Source organism: Microtus ochrogaster, chromosome 15 (genome assembly GCF_000317375.1).
Source record: "Microtus ochrogaster isolate Prairie Vole_2 chromosome 15, MicOch1.0, whole genome shotgun sequence".
NCBI lineage: Eukaryota > Metazoa > Chordata > Mammalia > Rodentia > Cricetidae > Microtus > Microtus ochrogaster.
In genome coordinates, this window is record NC_022017.1 from 45,645,868 (window position 1) to 45,665,489 (window position 19,622).

General features: G+C 43.8%; 1 protein-coding gene across 1 annotated transcript in view; it reads right to left on the reverse strand.

Annotated features, from left to right (window-relative positions):
• Positions 1-2,761: 2,761 nt before the first annotated feature.
• Positions 2,762-19,622, reverse strand: part of Col14a1 (collagen type XIV alpha 1 chain) — a 180,041-nt gene continuing 163,180 nt past the window's right edge. Inside the window, exons 45-48 of the mRNA XM_013348949.2 lie at positions 19,309-19,497; positions 7,321-7,398; positions 5,209-5,364; positions 2,762-3,636 (exon numbers count right to left, since the gene is read on the reverse strand). Of these exons, the coding sequence (XP_013204403.1) occupies positions 3,557-3,636; positions 5,209-5,364; positions 7,321-7,398; positions 19,309-19,497 (503 nt within the window). The 3' untranslated portion in view covers positions 2,762-3,556. The remainder of the gene's footprint in view (positions 3,637-5,208; positions 5,365-7,320; positions 7,399-19,308; positions 19,498-19,622) is intronic.

The window sequence follows — 19,622 nt, forward strand, 5'->3', positions numbered from 1 at the left end:
CCCAGAAATGTGGTGAATGGAAGGGTTATTTGCCCTATATTAACTTCAAACACACAGAAGACTGTTTAGTTTTGCCTTTGACAATGTCTTGATTGATTCTAGTAGGATTCAATTTAAAATCTAAGTCATTAACTGCATGCTTTGGTCTCCAGGTTTATCTGGTGCCCTCTTCCACCGTCTCTTATCAACTGGTTTCCTCTCACGTGACAAGTTGATCCTTACCGAGGACACTGAGCTCTGAGCTTCCCCGCTCCTCCAGCATTCTGCTTATCTCCATTTCTTCCCTTATTGGTCAGAGGCATTTTAGGGCCACTCAGTGAGAAGCATTTGCTCCTGTATTCTTGTCTCTTTCTTACTCCTGCCTCAGCACCTTTTCTGTCTCTGTGTCATGTATGAGTTTTAATTCTATCACTGGTCTACTCATGCACTTCTGTTCTTTCTCCATAAGGAAGGAACGGAAGCTCCATGAGGTCATAGTTCACATCTCTTGTTCTTGTTCTTGTTTTCATCCTCAGAACTAAAAGAGCAATGTTAGGCATAGAAAGATGAAGCCAGAAAGAAAAGGCAAAGAAGAAAGGGGTAACAAAGTCACCCTGGAGTTAGAGTCTAAGATATAATAATAATAATAATAACAATAATAATAAAACTGTATTCTAAAATGACTAATCTCAACACAAACAGAAATTCTAACAAACATAATGAAAATTCTGAGCAGTAATTTTTTTTCTCATAATAGGATGGATGTCCTATTACTTTCAGAAAATGCCCTACATTTATAAAGAGAGAAGGACATTCCCACCAAGATAAGCAAGTCCGTAAAAAACCCTCTTGAGAATCAGCTTGTATTATAGGCCATGTATGATAAACACACAAATCCAGAATTGTAGTTACACCATCTATTCTGAACATTTCACTCAATAAAAAGCTGATATACTGGCTCCAAGCGATGACACATACTAAACAAATGAGATTTTTTGCCGTTGCTTACACAAATGTATTCAGGTCACCAAACAAAATCAAAGCCAGGGTATTTTTGTGCAACCCGAGAATGGCGTGAATGAATTAGAGCCTCTCATGGTGTCATCATCCCTAAAAACTGAGTCCCTTACAGTGACATAGTTGACCATTTGTTCTCACCTAGCTCATCTAAAACACACAGAGCATTCATCTCGATAGTCACCATTAAATGTCCCAGACTGAGGACCCCGGAAAGAGAGCTGTTACGAAACAATGTGTTAGCTGACTCTGTGGATTTGCTGTGTGCTTCCAAGCATTCCTCTTCCTCTCTGGGCCCATTTTTCTGCAGTAAATTTCAGCCAGGACTTAACAATGGATATGGGCTACTCGCTCACTGACTTCTTCCTCTGCACCAGAATGCTCTTTGCCTGGGTCCGCAAAGACACACACATAAAGCTGCTGGTTGGCTCCTTTGTTATCCAGAAGATGCCTTCTTTCTAGTAACAGGAACCCAAGGAAGTAATGGGATGCTGAGGAGTAGTACAGAGGGTGAGAAAACATGACCCGACAAACACTCTGCTCCTCGTGAGTCTTTTCCTGATCCAGACAGAACATCCAACATGGCTGACATGAAGTCATCCAACTTTCTTAAATGGTTGTTAGTGGGGTCAAACAACTGGGGAATGGGGGCTTACAGAAAGATATGGTTTTCTTTCCTGATTTCAACCAAAAATAATAGAACTTGAGGTGGTTTGAAAGAAAATGCTCCCCAAAGGGAGTGACACTATTAGGAGGTGTGGAGTGGGTGTGGCCTTTTTGGAGTCTGTGTGACCTTGTTGGAAGAACTGTGTCACTGTGGAGGTAAGCTTTGAGATCTCATATATGCTTAGGCCATACCCAGCACCTCAGACCACTTCCTGTTGCCTTTAGAATCAAAATGTAGCTTCTTCTCTAGTTTCAACTTTTCCACCCCGTGTCTGCCTGCTTGTTGCCATGTCCCGCTATGATGATAATGGACTAAACCTCTGGAATCGTAAGCCACCCAGTTAAATATTTTCCTTTGTAAGAGTTGCTGTGTTCATGGTGTCCCTTCACAGCAACAGAAACACTCACTAAGACAGAAATCAAATTATTTTTTAATACTTTGATTTTCCTTCAGAAGAAAGTCAGAGAAGTTCTAGTTTAAGGGCTAGAGTGTGTGGGATTCAATTTAATTTCCTCGTTACCATCTAGAGCAGATGTTCTCAACCAGTGGGTCACAACCTCCTTTTTGGGGGGATAGGGGAGTCAGAGGGGTCACCTAAGGCCATCAGGAAATATGAATGCTTACATTACAATTCATAACAGTAGCAAAAATTACAGTTACGAAGTAACAATGAAAATAGTTTTATGGTGGGAGTCAACACAACATGAGGAACTGTGTTAAAGGATCAGAGCATTCGGAAGCTAAAGTGCCACTGCTCTAGAGATTTTTTAGGAATGTCCTCAAACTAAGAGACAGAGGAGTTCTCTGGTCAACTGCTGTGTTATCAAGCAGAATTAATATATTTGTGCTGCTTTCACTGCCTGGTAAATTATAAGTGATATTAAAATGATGCCAGGCTCTGCACCCATTAGTTTGGGTAAGATTTTTCCTCCACTGAAGGTGAGGGAAGGGAGTTGGAATGTTTACCTACAGGGCCACGGCTGTTTCTCTTCAGGTGGACACGCAACTAGGACCACAAAAGTTGACGGTGACATTCAGAAATACACTGAAAAGAATCCACACATATTGTTTTAAGATTTTTTTTATTTGCTTATAAAAAAGAATAAAAACAAGTCTTCAAAAACATATTTGCATTTACAAAGTAATCCCTGTAGTCAAGGGGAGGCAAGCTCTGAAACACACTGCTGGGCAATTATTCATTTAAAAAAAGGGGGGGGTCTCTTTTGCATTGGAGCTGGTAGGAAGTGATTATTTTACACGGATCAAAAACTGCTGGAAAAAAGAATCTGTTTCTTTAATTATCAAATCCAGAAAGACAATATTCTAGTTCTGATTTCTGAATACCCGTGAAACCAGTTACTGAGTGATCTCAGAATTGGACAGATCAATTTCAACAAAAACGAGGTAGTTTCCTCAATGATGGCAGTATTTTTAATCATCAGCAAGGTCGTTGCCGTGGGTACAGGTAAGTGGCGCAATCCACGGACCTCCAAATACACGCTTCTGCAACTGGGGCCCTAATTCCCTCCAATGTAACCACACCTCTCTTATTTATTTTATAAACTGAGGTGATTTAATAGAGAAGAGATCCCGGGGTTCAATTTATCCTTTCTGATTCCTCTCTCACACTCTTCTTTGGGAGACCATCAAATTAACTGGCATGCAATTAAAACAGCAAAGGGACAAGACTGCAACTGTGTCACAAAAAAGGGGATGGTTTCAAAATACAATTTTTTTAAAGCAACAATTAACATTACCCATAGAGGAAATATCAGCCGATGACACGAGCCCTGCCTCCCCCTGCAAAGTAGCATACATCCATGTGACAACATCTTGTAAGTTAAAGCTCCGGAAGAGGGCCTGCCACTGCTCCTCAGATATCTCCTGAGGCCGTCAGATGCTCGAGCTCCACAGATCCATGGCCTCCTGCTCATCCTGGACCGGGGTGAACTCAGGCTGATCCGGATGGGACACTAAGGAAGGAAAAGTGGGGGTGGGGGGGCCTGATGGGACCCAGGAACCAGAAATGGATAGTCTCCCCTATCTGAGTCCTTAGAGCAACCCAGATTTGGTTGGTAAACCACAGAGGTACCCTGCGTGAGGAGAAAGCACTCACTGCTGTGCCCCCATGCCACTGCCCCAGAGGCTTCATAGTTAGTACAAGGAGCAAAGGAAAAAGACAAACTAGAAAAAAAAAATGTTGGAAAACTAGAAGTGTGGCCAGTTGTTTAAATATTGTACATTTTATTTACAAAAGAAACCCTGCGACGAAGTAGAATCATAAAAGAGAATATGAAATTAAGAACCCAATCTTGTGTTACAAGCCCATCACCAGGAGAGAGGGGGAAGAGGGTGATCAAGAGAAGGAGGTGAAACAGAGAGCCAGGAGATCAGGTGCTCATCATCTTGGTGGGGTAGGCAAGAGGGACATACAGTTAAGTTACTGTTACAGAGCCTCAGTATAGAGGAGGTTGGGATGAAGTCTTGACACACAGAAAACTCTATTCAGAATGATGTGGGATGTCAGTTTCTATTACATCTGACCTATATTTCTTTGTTATGTTTTGATGTTATCACTAATCATGTTTGGAGCATGATAGGCAGGGGACCTGAACATGGTGAGGTGGGGAAGCAGTGGAGGCAAGAGAGGGGTGACCATGGTTACGGGCAGGAGCTTAGTAGTGGCGGTGAACCGGTTCTGTGTCCATATCTAAATGCCCAGGTCAACGCAACCAAAGTGCCAGATCAGCCCTTCAGTGCTGGTAATCATTGTATGGGATGAGATCTGCAGGGACGGGGGACAGATTTGAGAGGGCAAGGAGGGAAAAGATGAACAGAGAAAAATACATCAACAAAACTGTGACCAATTTCCCGGGCAACTAAGGTTAAATTTCTCTTAAAGCAGAAGAATTTCCATGCACTGACGATGCTAGGTACTGGCCTAAAGCTGTCTCTGAACCTCTCTCTCCGTGATTCAGCAAGGCCCTAGCTGGAAGACTGCTGCTGTTTGGGGGAGGTGTCTTCTGTCGGGTTCTCAGTCTAACCCCTAGTGATGCAGCAAAGACATGTCTACTTTTATTCTTCAGGCCTTCCCGGTCATGTGGTGGGCAGGACGTCCTCTGAAAGGATTGTGGGGAGCCTTGCTCATTATGGGGACAGTCAAAAACTAAGAGTGAAATTTCACAGGATGTCATGGCCACACCGTGACAGGAACAGCATGGGAACACTAAAATGTTCAACCGTACGTGACAAATGACCCAGTAGGAGGCCAAGTCTATGTGGATTACCATTGGGCAAATATTCAACCACTCTGCTACATCCCCTGCCCAGGAATCGGTATTGAGAAGCAAAGGAAACTTGGATGTGGTGGTTATTCGAATCTTCCCCTGGGGGATTTAAGTAGAGTGGACAGTAAACTGCACTCTACACAGGGGCTGAGGCGTCCAGGCTCTGCTGTCCTCTGCTAACCGTGGAATTTCTAGCCCTCCCTCCACAGGTTAGTAAAAACCACTGTATAACTGTAACCGCAAGCGGCTGGTACTTACCTCCAACACCGTAGGCAGAACATGATGATGGGTCACAATATCCAGGCTGGCCAGATGGACCCTGTGGTCCAGGTACTCCCAGGTGGCCTGGGGGACCCCTTGGTCCAGGAGAGCCAGGTGGCCCAGGACTGCCAGGACGACTTTCCCCTGAGGGTCCTGTGAAGCGACCAACAATGAAGAGCCCATCATTTACTACAATAGAGTGACTTTGGAGACCACCATGAGGTAAGCTGACTTAAAAGATGTAGCAATTAGGAGACTCATCCATTCTACTCATTGTGTTATTATTTTCCTAAAGTAGAGTCCCTGAGTAAAGGATCATGCCATAATCAAGTGTGCTCCTCAGAGACAGTACTTGTAATCAACTCCAGCATCAGAGAGCACAGCGTATTCTTCTCCATGTCCTCTTGAACATTGAAGGGAAAGGAGGAGGAGGCCATTCTCAATGGCGCTCTTGTTTTCCAAAACAGCTCCTCATGAATCCCGTGCGTAGACCTACCCATATGTACATGCACATGAACACGTTCAAACCGTAACCTCATAAAGCTAAAATTGGTGTGTAAATTAGTACCGGCCTATGTTTTCAGCTAATTAAATTAGTCTAGGTCTAAAAAACATTATCCTGGAAAAAGACAAATGGAAAGTAGTTTAAAATTGGACCCAGTGCGTTAGTCTAAATTGCTTTGGGCCATCTTACATCAATTAAAAACTTTGAATAAAAATAAGGGGTGATTAAAAATTTTTTTTGTTGAATTCAAGAAATTTGTTGGGTTTGGTTTTTTGGTTTGCATGCCTATTGAATGGAGGCCTGGCTTTCCTCTTAAAATACATTTTCAACTAGAAATAAAACCATTCATCTACACAGGGAGAGGAAAGGGCTCCGGAAGTCCCAGCCCTAGCTGAGGAGCCATTGGAAATCGATGGCTGCTGCGAGAGAAGTCAGCTTTCTTCAGGGAAGTGGCCCCTGAGAGGCCACCCACACTCTCGTGGATGTTCCAGCTTCCGTACACACTGCTTCTGAAGCACTCAGCGGACTCGGCGGGTTTCTTTTTTAAGAGCACATAAAGTTGGAAGGGAAAAGTAATGTGTAGGGGGTAGGTAGGGCAGGGATCTGAGAGACGGATTTGCTCATAATCAATTATGTGTATGTGTGAAATATTAAAGCTATAAAAAAAATCACAATCCCATTCAACTAACATCGAAATGAGATACAGACACAAGTACTGCTTACTGCTTGAATAATGTGAAGCCTACAAGGGCATTCAGTTTCCGTCCGTCCCAGTTCTCACAGACCACCAAAGACATGACGTCAAACATGATGTCAATTCCTCACACAGGAAGTAAAAGAGCCTATCATCAAGACGAACCTATTGATTTTGGGCTATCCCTTAAAGACATGGTCTTTCCACCGTTACACCCAAAAGAAAAATCTGTACACATTTGACTCCCTAAGGCCAATAAGGGTTGTAAATACAACAGGACACAAGCTCATGTTTCCGGTGACAACTCAGCTCATCTGGAGATAATTTGAAAAACATGATATTGTACTCAAAACTCAAAACTTCCACAAAGCTCATTTGGCAGGACAAGCACAGCAGGAACTAACAATGTTCTCCAAATTCCCTTGTGTTTCTCTAGATTTCACGCTTCCCTTACAGTTCAGCTGAGGCTGTGTGACTAGTTCCCATCAGAGGAGTAGGATGGATTTTAGACATCACCATATTTAGGAAATTGAGACTGGTGGGCCTTCTTCATTTTTTTTTTTCTTGGAGGGTATAGAACTCACGAGGTCTAACATGGAAGAGTCTTTACCGCAAACACGGGAAAGTGTGCAAATGAGAGGTAAAGCTTCGTTGTATCACCAAGCCCTTGGGAGTCATATGTTACTGTAGCCTCGTCTAACTCCTCCTATCAAAATGAACCCACATGTACTGTAGCGTTTTAGGCTGACATCAGGGGTGGATTGTAACCAGCGCATTGGCCTTTCAATAAAATAAATGAGAAATGCAGTTATTCCTGTTGACACAAGGGTAGAATACAGTTATTTTCTTCACCTATGAAGTGATCATAAAGATTCCTATCTTATCATTTCCATTAGGTAGAAAGATTTACCTGCTGGTCCAGGGGGACCTCTGGGGCCCTGAGTTCCAATGCCTGGATTGCCTTTCTCTCCTTTGAGACCGGTTAGACCTGTTTTTAAAAAGGGAGGGTGACAGAAATTCTCTTCAGAATCAAATCTTGGAAGTACCATTTTCAGACGTTACAAAAGTTCTTTTCCAGTGAGAACGATGAAGTTGGTTTAGAGTTACAGGTATCATAGGATTTTAGGTTAGATTCTGACATGGTAAGATTATACAAAATCGCATTCCAGAAGATCAGCCCTGTGATCTGTATGTGCTCTTCTGCTCTTCCTTCTGCCTACTGAAGTGGCTCAGCCAGCCAGGCACCGACCTGTCACTGCACATGACAGACCACTCGGTGAACCTAACTGGCAATTCACAAGCAGCACCATAGAAACCACGAGTGGACATGTCTAACATTTTCCTTTTGGTCTACCTCATAATACATCTGCAGAAGGCATGAGTTATAATTAAACAACAAACTTCTGAAGACCATGACTTTCCATTAAGAAGTTGGAAGCTTTGGCGAAGCCTGGGTTTGATTTGGCTGATTCAGTCCCATAAAAAAAAAAAAAATCTAAATCAATTTGGGCTTCTTTTCCACTGGGTAGACCTCTTATTCCAAACAATTTACAGGTTTCTTTTTAAAACATGTTCTGACTATGTAGCCCTGACTGGCCTGGAACTCACCCTGTAGACCAGGCTGGCCTTGAACTCATAGAGATCAGCTTGCTTCTACCTCCTGAGTGCTGGGGTACAAGATGTATACCACAGCACCTGGCTCAGTATTCAGCATTCTTAACAGAGGACACATTTACACAGGTCAAAAAACAACAAGGAGACGCATACGCTGACACATCATTATCCAATCATATTTTACATGACCATCGGATGTGTGACAGCACCTTTAGGTGTTCCTGTCTCAAACCAAGATAGGTGAGCATTACATTAGAATAAGAGGACTGAGTGTCTCAGCTATAACAAAGATTGGAGGGAAAAATAGCATCTCTCTTTAACAAAATTTACTGAGAAATTATGTCGAACTGGCTGAGACTGGAAGAAAATGTCTATAGATTAGAGTGGCAAACTTGATAGGTAGAAGTACTATAAAGGATTCTCAAGTTCAAACTACAGTAACTTTTTCCTTAGCATAAATACAATACATATTCAACTGTAGACAAATTTGAAATCATAATAATCAAGAACTCTGACAGCTGAGAATAATGTTTTAACATTCTAGCTTCCAAGTTTTAAAAGGAAAAGGTACAGTGTTTGTTCTGGAAATAATGAGGAAGGACGGAGGTAGGTAGAGATGCACAGTCTTTAAATAATGCAAATATTAATGAATGACTATGCAGCTTGGATAGATCCTGCAATCCTAGTAATTCTCTCCTGGGGTCAAAATACCATGGCACCTCTGAAATATAAATCTCTTCTTTCTGGGCAGTCGTTGACCAATGAGCCAACTACAACAGCATTTCCCAACACCCATGCCTGCTGCACACGGTCTTGGTAGTGCTAAGTGAACCCAACAAAGGTCAGGGCTTCTATCACCAACCCCGGCAAAGGCTCCACACCCTCTCTGTATGCATCCAGTTGAGATCTGACTATCCATTCGGAAGCCAACAGGGAGGTAAAGATTTCTCTGAGGTAAACCTGTCCTCTCTGAGCTTTAACGGCACGTAAATAACTCCAGAAGCCTTTGTTTCATGCTCAGCTGCCAACCAAGCTGCCAGACGAAAGCCACCCTACACAAGTGTGCTTGGTTACTTTTGTGTCACAGTGACCAAAATACTGACGGAAGCACATTCAAGGAGGAAAGGTTTGTTGAGGCTCACAGTTTCGGGAGTTTGGGTGCTGGGGACCCTGGATCCCCAGACCCTTGACAAATTTGAAATCATAATAATCAAGATTTCCTGTAAGCAGCTTGTTTTCCTGTGCTTGCAGCTGCTCTGAGCACGAGACCCTGCTAGCAGGGGTGTGGTTTCTGTTGGCTTGCAGCTGAAGGATCCCGAGAACTAGGGCGTGGCCATTGGTCAGGGAAGGCTCTACATAAGCTATCCTGGAACACAATAAAGCTGGCATTCTTGACATTCTTGGGGAATTCAAGGATGACCCATGTCTCTGTCTCTGTGTGTTTCAATCTACAGCCCCTTGCCCAGCTCATGAACCGTACCATAGCGCATAGAGCAGGTAGTGCCTTACATTTGGGTCTTTTGCAGTGGAAAGGTATGGCAGAATTCATGGCCACCATGGTATATAGCAGGGCCTGCTCACACTGTGGTGAATCAGGAAGTGAAGTAGAGTGGACAGAACCAGGGGTAAACATAACCTCCGAAGCTCTACCCAACTCCTAAAGTCTCTACTGTCTTCAAAACTGCACTGCAAGCAGCATCCGAGCACAGAAACTGTGAGTCTCTGGAGACACTGCAGATCCAAACTTCTGTAAGACTATCTACTGCGTAGCCATTTAGAAGCTAACTAGAGTTAGTCCTTTTCATCTGATTGGGGTCCCCACTTGTCAATGCTTTTGTCCTAAAATGTATCTTGGTATTTAGTGACAATCCCTGTTCTTCTGTCAGAAATCACACGACTTTCCCTGCAGGGAGCTTCTGAGTGTGAAGGAATTAGAACATAATAAAACCCTCTGATGACTAAGGCTAGGCCTGCTCCTCATTATTCTCTACTGTGACTCAGCGACCTCTTGTGACCTTATGCTACCAGATCATCTGAACTCGCTCACAGCAGAAGACACACATTAGCCTGAAGGGGCATCCAGGAAGGTACCCTCAGGAACAGCTCCCCAATTTCCTGAGTTATTTATAAGAAAGGAAAAGGCAAGTGGTGTTAAAAGTAACCAATCTGGTTGCTTTGATTGTTTTTTAAATCTATAGAGAAAAGTAGGTATAATTTGGTGCTCTCTGCAATGCAAATAATAGCAACTGAGAGAAGACCTCGCAAAAATATTCAATCCCTTGAAATGTCTCAGAAAAGACGAAGACTGCAAAGATACACATCCATACTGGTAGGGAAATTTAGGTTTTATTGTCCTTGAAGTTATTCTATATTCCATACTCATAGTACAGGCTAATATGTTAATATTTGTCTGTGTACGTATATGATTCCCATAATCACACCTGAGCTTGACTGCAGGTCTCATTCATTCATTCCCTCTCTCTCTCATTCTCTCCCCCCACATGTAAAAATTAATGAAGATTGAAATTAAAGGGCAAGTTATACACAGATGTGGTGAGACCTGGAGATGCCTTTGTATGCCTTGTAGACCTTGTTAAAAGGCAAGAGAATCAAGTGTCCTAAAACACGATTCTGCAGCTGCTCATCAGGTGATTAAGTCCCCCCAGAGCTGGGTATTAAGAAATTTTTTCACAGAAAAAAAACACAGTCACAGTCCACAAAAGATTTTTGCAAGGACCCAAGGTAAGGCCACTTGCTAATGAGATGGGGCCACCCAAGTTAGATGCTAGCGCCCCATTCTAGGAGATGCTGAGGTTCCTTAGTACAGGAAATATTCCCTCCTGAATCTTTCTTGCCCCTCCCTGTTTGCCTCTACCGTGGTTTCTCCCTTTGTTGAGACAGTGTCTCGCTACATAGAACTGGCTGACATGAAATTCACTATGTAGACCAGACTGGCCTCAAACTCACAGAGTTCTACATGTCTCGACTTCCAAGTGCTGGGATTAAAGGTGTGCATGCATCAACATGCCTAGCTATTCCTCATGTTTAAAGTCCCAACTCAATCCTTCAGAATTGTAACAAGCAGAGCCACAATGGGTCCAGGAGATCAAGGGCTACCCATCTTATCTGTGGTTCCATTCCAACACTTTCTTGTTGTCTTCCACACGATATGTAAATTTAAAAAATGTTTGTTGCATCAACTAACAGATGAATGGATGAACTTTCTGCCCTTGTGGCTTCCTCATGGCCTTTGTTATCTCTGATGCATCATATTGTTTATTCACATTTCCATCGTGCCCCCAAACTAAAGGCTTTTGACTTTGGCATCATACTTTTTTGAGCCCTCTTGAATCAGACCAAATGAAAGCCTCACCATGAATATACACCCAGTATATACGGGACGGCACCTAAGTGAAGGTATGTTTAGATCGGCATGCAAATATGTGTACTAAGCAAGCAAGATCTCTGGAGGATGGATAGTCAAAATTCCTTAGGTTGAGGCTTCAACTCTAATCCTCCCACTTTTAAATTCTTTAAAACTGGTTTTTAAAAATCTAGTCCCTGCTGGGTGGTAGTGGCACACACTTTTAATCCCAGCCCTTGGGAGGCAGAGGCAAGCAGATCTCTGTGAGTTCAAGGACAACCAGGTCTACAAAGTGAGTTCCAGGACAGCCAGGAATGTTACACAGAGAAACCATGTCTTGGAAAAGTATCTAGTCCCCTAGGTGCCTGTATTCCTAACACTTGGGTTACAGATAGAATGATCATAAGTTCAAGACCAGCCTCAGTGACAAGGCGAGTTTGAGACAGTCTGGGCTATATGAGACAATGCCTCTGAAATAAAATTATTCTGTGTAATTCATATCCATCATAAAATATTTTTAAATGATGGTTGAAGTAGTGGGTGAATGATTGGCATGTCAAGTTCCACTGTAGGCTTTGGTAAGGAAAATGTGGCTGGCAGTGCATCAGGTTTTCATATAAGCTCTTCCACTAGGTCATAAATGCCAGGTGGTTTGCATCTGTAAGCTCATTTTCAGTCTTCACAAGAACCAGTAAGGCTGATGCTAATACTATCCCTGAAAGAGGGTTATAAAACCGAGGCCAAGTTACCTGTCCTTAAGTAGGACAAAAGAACAGAAAACCAATGTACTGGCGCCTCTCCACCCGGTGCTAGTCCTGTAGCCTATGGAAGCCCTCATTTATTTAGGTTGTGCTTTCTCAATGCCAAAGGGTGTGCCTGTCCTCCCTTCCGTCAACTCAGCAATCAGCCTTGAGTTTAGTACCAGTTTCCTCTTGCCCTCTTTGCCCTCTGCTCTGAGCAAGACGCAGGGCTGATTTCAAAAGGATTTAGCTTACACTGACTACATGGCCTGCGTCTGGCCCTTTGTTGTCTGTTTCCTATTTTCTTTGGCCCGTTGGCCTTCAACTTGGAATATTTTATTCAGTTCTGTGCCCTTGGCCACCCCAAGCACTCCAGGCAGAGGTCTCAGGCAACTCTAAGGAGCCGATTCCCTTCCTCCCTAGCTGAGACATTGGGAGAAGCTCCTGGGATTTCTGCCTGGGCAGATATGCAAGGCCTGGGGAATGCTTTCCATGTCATTATATGAAAAGCCAGAGACTGTGAAGCAAGGCTTCAGCTGTGTTATATTTGTCTGTTGCCTGGGAAATGCTGGCAGGGAGATCCAAGTGAGGTCTGTTCTTCATGTGGTGTGGGTTCCAATGCCTCGAAGGTACAAGGTACTTAGTAGCCACTTAGAAGAAGGCAGGGTGCCTGATTCAGGTCCATGAGTGTCTGATGCATTTTCCTAAGCTCTCATGCTTCTGTATGTTTGGGTCACAGGACTAGTTAAGATCATACAGAGCTCTATACTTTATGGGAAAGTGGTCAAGGATAGAAAAATATGGGATTGTTTTAGGTGTAAAGAAGCCCAGCAAAAGTATTTCCTGTTGTCTTTTTGATGTTAGCAGCTGGCTATTTACAATGCTGTTACAATTCAGGACCCTGCCAGGAAAATACAAACCACTCTAGGGCTCTTTGGGAAAGTAAATTTCACAGAGACAGAATTTCAAAAATAAGATGGTGTTAGAGGGTCTTAAAAGCTACATGGAGATGTGGCCTATAAATTAACAAGAGCAAGAAGTCACTATTAATCATTGAAGTGCAGGGACAACAGAAAAAGATGGTGTGAGGAGAAATGCAGCCAGAGGAGGAGAGCTGAAGGAAGAGAAGGTCCTCGGTGGTCACCGGGCACCAGTCTACTGGAGCACTGTAGATTACCTGCTCACAGCTACAGGTACATGGATGGCAGAAAGGAACACACGCCATGTCAGGCACCAGGAAACCCAGCTTTCTGCTCATGAGTTTTGGATACTCACACTATGACCCCCACGGGTACATACAAATGCCAGAGCAAAGGCCACCCTGTCACTTTCATCTCCAAAACATTAACATCCTTCCTTCAATGACGCTACATCATCTGTAGCACAAATCATCAACAACTCACGTTATTCATGATTGGTGGGAAAGCTTACAAAATGAATAGTTGAGGCTCAGCATGAACTGCCAACCAATCAGTGACATTTAAATGACAGCTTGGTCTCCATGCCTTGTAGAATTGAACTGAAAAAAACGATGCAATGGTGCCTACCCCGGGGGATGAAAGAGAACTATATAAGGGAGTTGGGATAAGATCAAAGTCTGCAGGATTTAAAATGAAAATGCTTTTAAAGTCAACAGGACTCCTTGTTGAAAAAGCACACTTTGCATATGAGGATGCTCATTATGTTTTCCAGTTTTTGGAGAACTTCAGAAAAGTCAAGCTTTTTGCTGTATTTACCTAGTAATCTCATGCCAGTATTAGATCTAAAGCCAAATAAAGTTGGAAGGGCCAATGCACATGCCTTCTCTATGTATGTTTTAGTCCATTTTTTAAAAAGTACAATCTGGGATACACTTACTTCATCATTATTATATACCAGCTACCTGAAGCAGTGAGCCTTGGTAATGCCATCCCTGGGAGATGGTCCTGATGAAGGGAAATTTCTGTTTAGTGAGATGATACAAGTGCAGTGTGTTCGTGCATCTAGGAAAAAAAATCACTTCAGTGCAATATAGACCCCAGGTTCTGGTCCCCTTGTTCTCAGTGACACAATTAGTAGTTCATACTTGGTGCAGTTTCATCACCTAAGGGAGAGCTTGGCAGGTGTAATGATGTAATTCTGTCTGTAATTTCAGCAGTTAGGAAGACCCGGAGTTCAAAACTCGCCTCAGCTACATAGCAAGTTAAAGCCAGCTGAGGCAACATGAGATCCTGTCTCAAAACAAAATAAAATGGGCTGGGGAACAGCTCAGTCAGTAGAGTACTTGCTCTGTAAACACAAAGATCTGAGTTGGATTTATAGACCTCAAGGAAGAAGAAGGAAGAGAAGAAAGAAGAGGAGAAGGAGGGAGGAGGAGGAAGAAGAGGGTTGCAGCAGTAAGTGGTGGCACACACTAGAAATCACAACACTGGAGAGACAGACACAAGAGGATCCCTGGAGTTTGCTTATCAACCAGCTTCGCTTACTTGGCAAGGTCAGTGAGACGTCTCAAAGGTGGCTGAGGTGGTCCCTGATTAACACATGCAGCTGTTGTCTGGCCTCCACTTATACCTGCACACACATGTGTGTGTACCTGCAAACACATGCATGCACATACATGAGCACATACACACATGCACACACAAAGGAGGGTCTAATCCAGGGCTGGAATGCACACGCATGATGGTATAAACACACACACACAGAGAGAGAGAGAGAGAGAGAGAGACAGAGAGAGAGAGAGAGAGACAGAGAGAGAGAGAGAATAGGAAAGACTCGTAGTCTAGTCTAGGACTAAAATGTTCTCGATAGTTAAACACCTTTCTGGCATATGGAAGACGCAGGATTTGACCTTCAACATCACAAAACTAATGGGGGCTAATCCTGATCTTATAAGGTTTTTATTTTTAATGAATATCATACTAGCAAATAACATGGTATTTTTTTCCATATACACCAGCACTCTTTCTTATCAAAGCCCACAGTTACATCTTTCTCTAACTCCTGAAACCATTTACTTTCTACAGTCTCAAGGCATCTGCCATCGAGAAGACAGAATTTGGGAGATTTTTATTAATTCTTTCTGAGAAAATTAAAAATACCTCATTCCAAGTAAATAACTCATATCAAGTAAATGAAGAATCTCATTGTTGACCTAGTTAGATTCTGTTTTCAATTCAAGACACCAGTGTGGATACAAACATTTCAACAACTGGAGTAAGAAAATGAACAGATGCATTGATGATCAAGGGGTTCTAGGTAGAATCACCCAAGCCAACGACCAAAGAGGCCTGGAGGGTCAGAAGGGTCAGCACATGACTGGCAGTTCAGTGAATCAAGGAGAAAGGTGAATGCTGATCCTGATATAAAGAGCCCTGTATCCCCAGGGCACTACAGGGCATAAGAAGAGGAACTAAGCAAGCATAGGAAACATTAATCCACAAGAAAAGCAGTTTTTTCTTACTGTAATATGGTAAGAAAAGGCAGGGGGAAACCAGGCCATATAACAACGGCATGATGCTGTGCATGATGAAGCCCTGAAGTTCTGAATGCCAGCAGCTGGGGAAACCTGCAAAGGAGTGTGTGAAGGAAACCTCAGCTTCATGGTCTCTTTGACTCCTCCCATTCTGAGGCGTCTCTGCGTGTTACAGTTTAAGAGGGAAGAGAGCTGGCAGAATATTGTGCTACATAAGTTTTGAGTACAACTTTCTAGACTGAAATGAGACAAAGCTTCAAGAAGGAGGAGAGAGACAGCAACCAGAATGAGCAAAAATCGTCTCTGAGTTAATAAGGAGAGTAGCAGAGAGCCACACATGTGGCATTGCTTAGACCAAGGGAGCGTCTGTCATTTTCTTCTGTTCTCTGAACACAAAAAATATTTGGCCAGTTCTCAAAGGAAGGAGTTAAGCAGAGATACCATTCTAATATAGTATTCTTCAAACTGAGATAATCAAATCCAAGATCTCCTGCGAGGGTTAATGTGTGAATTTGATACAACCTAGAATCACCTGGGAAGAGAATACCAATGAGGGACTGTCTAGAGCAGGTAAGCCTAGGGGCATGTCTATGGAGGACTGTCTAGAGCAGCTCAGCCTATGATCATGTCTATGGGGGACCGTCTAGATCAGCTCTGCCTATGGGCATGTCTGTGAGCAACTATCTGGTTGCCTTAGTTGATGTGGGAAAACTCAGCGTGAAAGTGGGTTCCCTAGTTTAGGTTCTTGACCATATAACAGTGTAGAAAACTGTTTGTATGCATGCATTCATTTCTCTCGGCTCCTGACTATGGAAGTGGGGTGACTAACTGTTTTAACTTCCAACTTCCCTGAAGTGTGAGCTAAAATAAGGAGTCTTTCTCTGCTAAATTACTCAGTGGAAGAATATTTTATCACACCATCAGAAAAGAGACTAAACTATTCCCCTGGGAAAGGAGCTTTTAATTAAAGCAGAAAACAGAGTAAGACTGCTTTTCCACTTACTCCAGCTTCACATACTTGCATGGCTACTATACCAGCATTCCACGTCAGCTCTCTCCCAGCCTGGCTGTTCTGGAATTCTCTGAATTGATTAGGCTGGCCTGGAGCGCAGAGATTCACCTGCCTCTGCCTCTAAGTGCTGGGATTAAAAGTGTGCACCACCATACCTTGCTCATTAACATATCTCTCTGATGTCGAATGCCCTTCTGTATGCTGTGACTGGGTCTTATTATCATTGGTTAATAAAGAAGCTAATTTGGCCAATAGTCAGGCAGAAAAGAACCAGGCAGGAAATCAAAGCAAAGATGAAGGGAAAAAGAAGGTGGAGTCTGAAAGATGCCAGCTGCCACCAGAGAAGCAAGACAGGAGGTAACAAGCCACAAGCCTTGTGGTAAAATACAGAATAATAGAAATGGATTAATTTAAGTTGCAAGAGCTAATTAACAGTAAGTCTGAGCTAATAGACCAAAGGGTTTGTAATTAATACTAAGCCTTAGAGTGGTTATTCAGGAACTGGCAGGCAGGAAAGAAACATCCAGTTACATATTTCTATATATTTTACTGTACAGCATGTTTTTAGAAGCTTTAAATACTTTGACAGAGAAACCAAATGGAGGACTTCCGATGAAAAACTATCCAGATGAAGAAAGCTGCAAGTCTTCAGTCTCCGCTGGAGAGTGAACTTCATTTGAGTACTATTCCAGAGACTATTCATCAGCCATGTTTCTTTTAATCCTGCTTTCATAGTTTATTGTATTTCTGACTAACAATACTTATTTTTTTTTCCTCACTATGAAGTAGTGTTAGCATAAGATGGTCTTACCCAGCATCACAATAGTCATAATTGATGCAACAGTGAAAAAAAAATAATACCTCCTCTGTTTCTTATTCCCAGTCCTGACGCTGACTGACTTTGAGTCCTGTTTGGCTTCAGTACCCTCATATGCTTCCTTTCATATAAAACGGGAGGGCCAGAGCACAGATGGACGAGGACTTTGGTTTCAATTCAATTACACACAACACAGCACACAAACATGAACGATGCTGTGGAAATTCATATACCCAACAGTTGCCTAGCTACCATTTGAGAACTCCTGGGCAATTTTTCTTTCATTGAATCACTCCTTATCTACTGTAGAGGAAAGACTCAGTTTGGCAAGAGCAGAGGAAGGGTTTCCATCAGGAGCAAAGCAACTTGTCGCTTGCCAGGAGTGGATCCGGCACTGGCTCTACACTCTGTGAGTCACTGTTTCTCCATCCTCAACACCACTGAAGGGTGCTCTGTTGCCAGAAAGAGATTCCCTCCGGGCGTCCAGATCTTCGGGGCATTGGAAGGCCTTAGCCCTTCTTTCTGATTCTGTCTACTGCTTGACAATCAGAACCAGATACTAATCGATGTGACAGCCTTGTAGGAAGCGGAGCTAAAAGCGTTGTACACATTGTCACAACATGGTGACCCTCACTCTCAGGAATCTAGCTTTCAACTAACGTCAGAGGCACACACAACTGGGAGTGAGAGTCAGTAAGTGTCCCACCTCTCCAGGGGTGGCAATATTTCTAGTCTGAGGCGATCAGGGCGAGGTTCATGCACAGGGCAGGATTAACCCGAACCTTGCACTCAGAATAAGATGCATGGGAGCAGGAGGTGGGGAGGGGAGTGGGAGCTGAGGTAGGTATGTAAAATGAGAAAAGATCATTTTAAAAACTTAATTAATTAAAAAAGAATAAGATGCATAACACAACGGAAAGAGGATTTCTGTGATACCATAACCCCTACAGGTAAAGCTCAGGGAAGACCACAGAAACGCCTGAGGATTGAGACAACTGTTGTAAGACCGTCTCCTCTGGACGTGCCGGGGATGCCGCACCCACAGACCCTCAGCACATGCCGGGGATGCCGCACCCACGAACCCTCAGCACGTGCCGGGGATGCCGCACCCACGAACCCTCAGCACGTGCCAGGGATGCTGCACCCATGAACCCTCAGCACGTGCCAGGGATGCTGCACCCATGAACCCTCAGCACGTGCCGGGGATGCCGCACCCACGAACCCTCAGCACGTGCCGGGGATGCTGCACCCACGAACCCTCAGCACGTGCCAGGGATGCCGCACCCACGAACCCTCAGCAACACGGTCGCTTGCACAAGACCACACCAGCCGACATGCCAATCTGGATGAGGGAAAAGTTGACAAGACCCTACTCCTAAATGAAATCAGGAAGTTAAAGCAGATGCCAAGGTAAGGAAAACCAGTTTTTGTCCCTAGGGAGCCCTGTGGTAGGTGCCCCAATCCTAGGTTGCCAGCCCCTAAACATGTGTCCCCATGGGCAACCCTAACTGGACTCGGTCAGTTGTATATATCTGCGTGTCTTTATACAGATAGAAGAGTAGTTGTAAAAGAATTCATGTAGAAGGTCATGGATTTGAGAGGCACAAAGACACAAAGAGGGTACTCACATACACAATTCTCAAATCACTAAACAAAGCCTCTTAGCGGTGAGTTGGGACTTCTGGTGCTCCTCTGTCACACAAGCAGGTGAACTCTGATTAACAGGCATGTTCCTTCATTTCCTCAATCTCAGGACATATAATAAATTTAGTAATATAGGGAGAATTAATCTGGCTCTGTTATTTCAGTCCCTGTCACTGTATAAGCACCACGGTCACACTCTGATCTACTGTCCCCTCCTCTGGGGATAGCCTGTGAGAAAAGTGGCCCAGCTTACCTCGTTCTCCTGGGGTCCCCGGCACACCTGCATTGCCTGGGAAGCCTGGGGCACCTGGGGGTCCTTGGTCTCCAGGGGTTCCAGGTGAACCTGGTCTCCCAGGCTCCCCGGGAGGGCCCTGGATGGTCCGGATGGATGAGGAATGGCTGGGAATCTGGTTGAGGATGGCCGTGTACCTGGCCATATGACCTGAGCAACGACAGATAAAGGAACTGTCACACATTGAAAGGGGAAGCTGGGGTGTCACTCTTCAAACCTCCGAACAGTTCTGTCCAATGTCCGCTGAGGAAAAGGCACACCCTTCTTGATTTGTA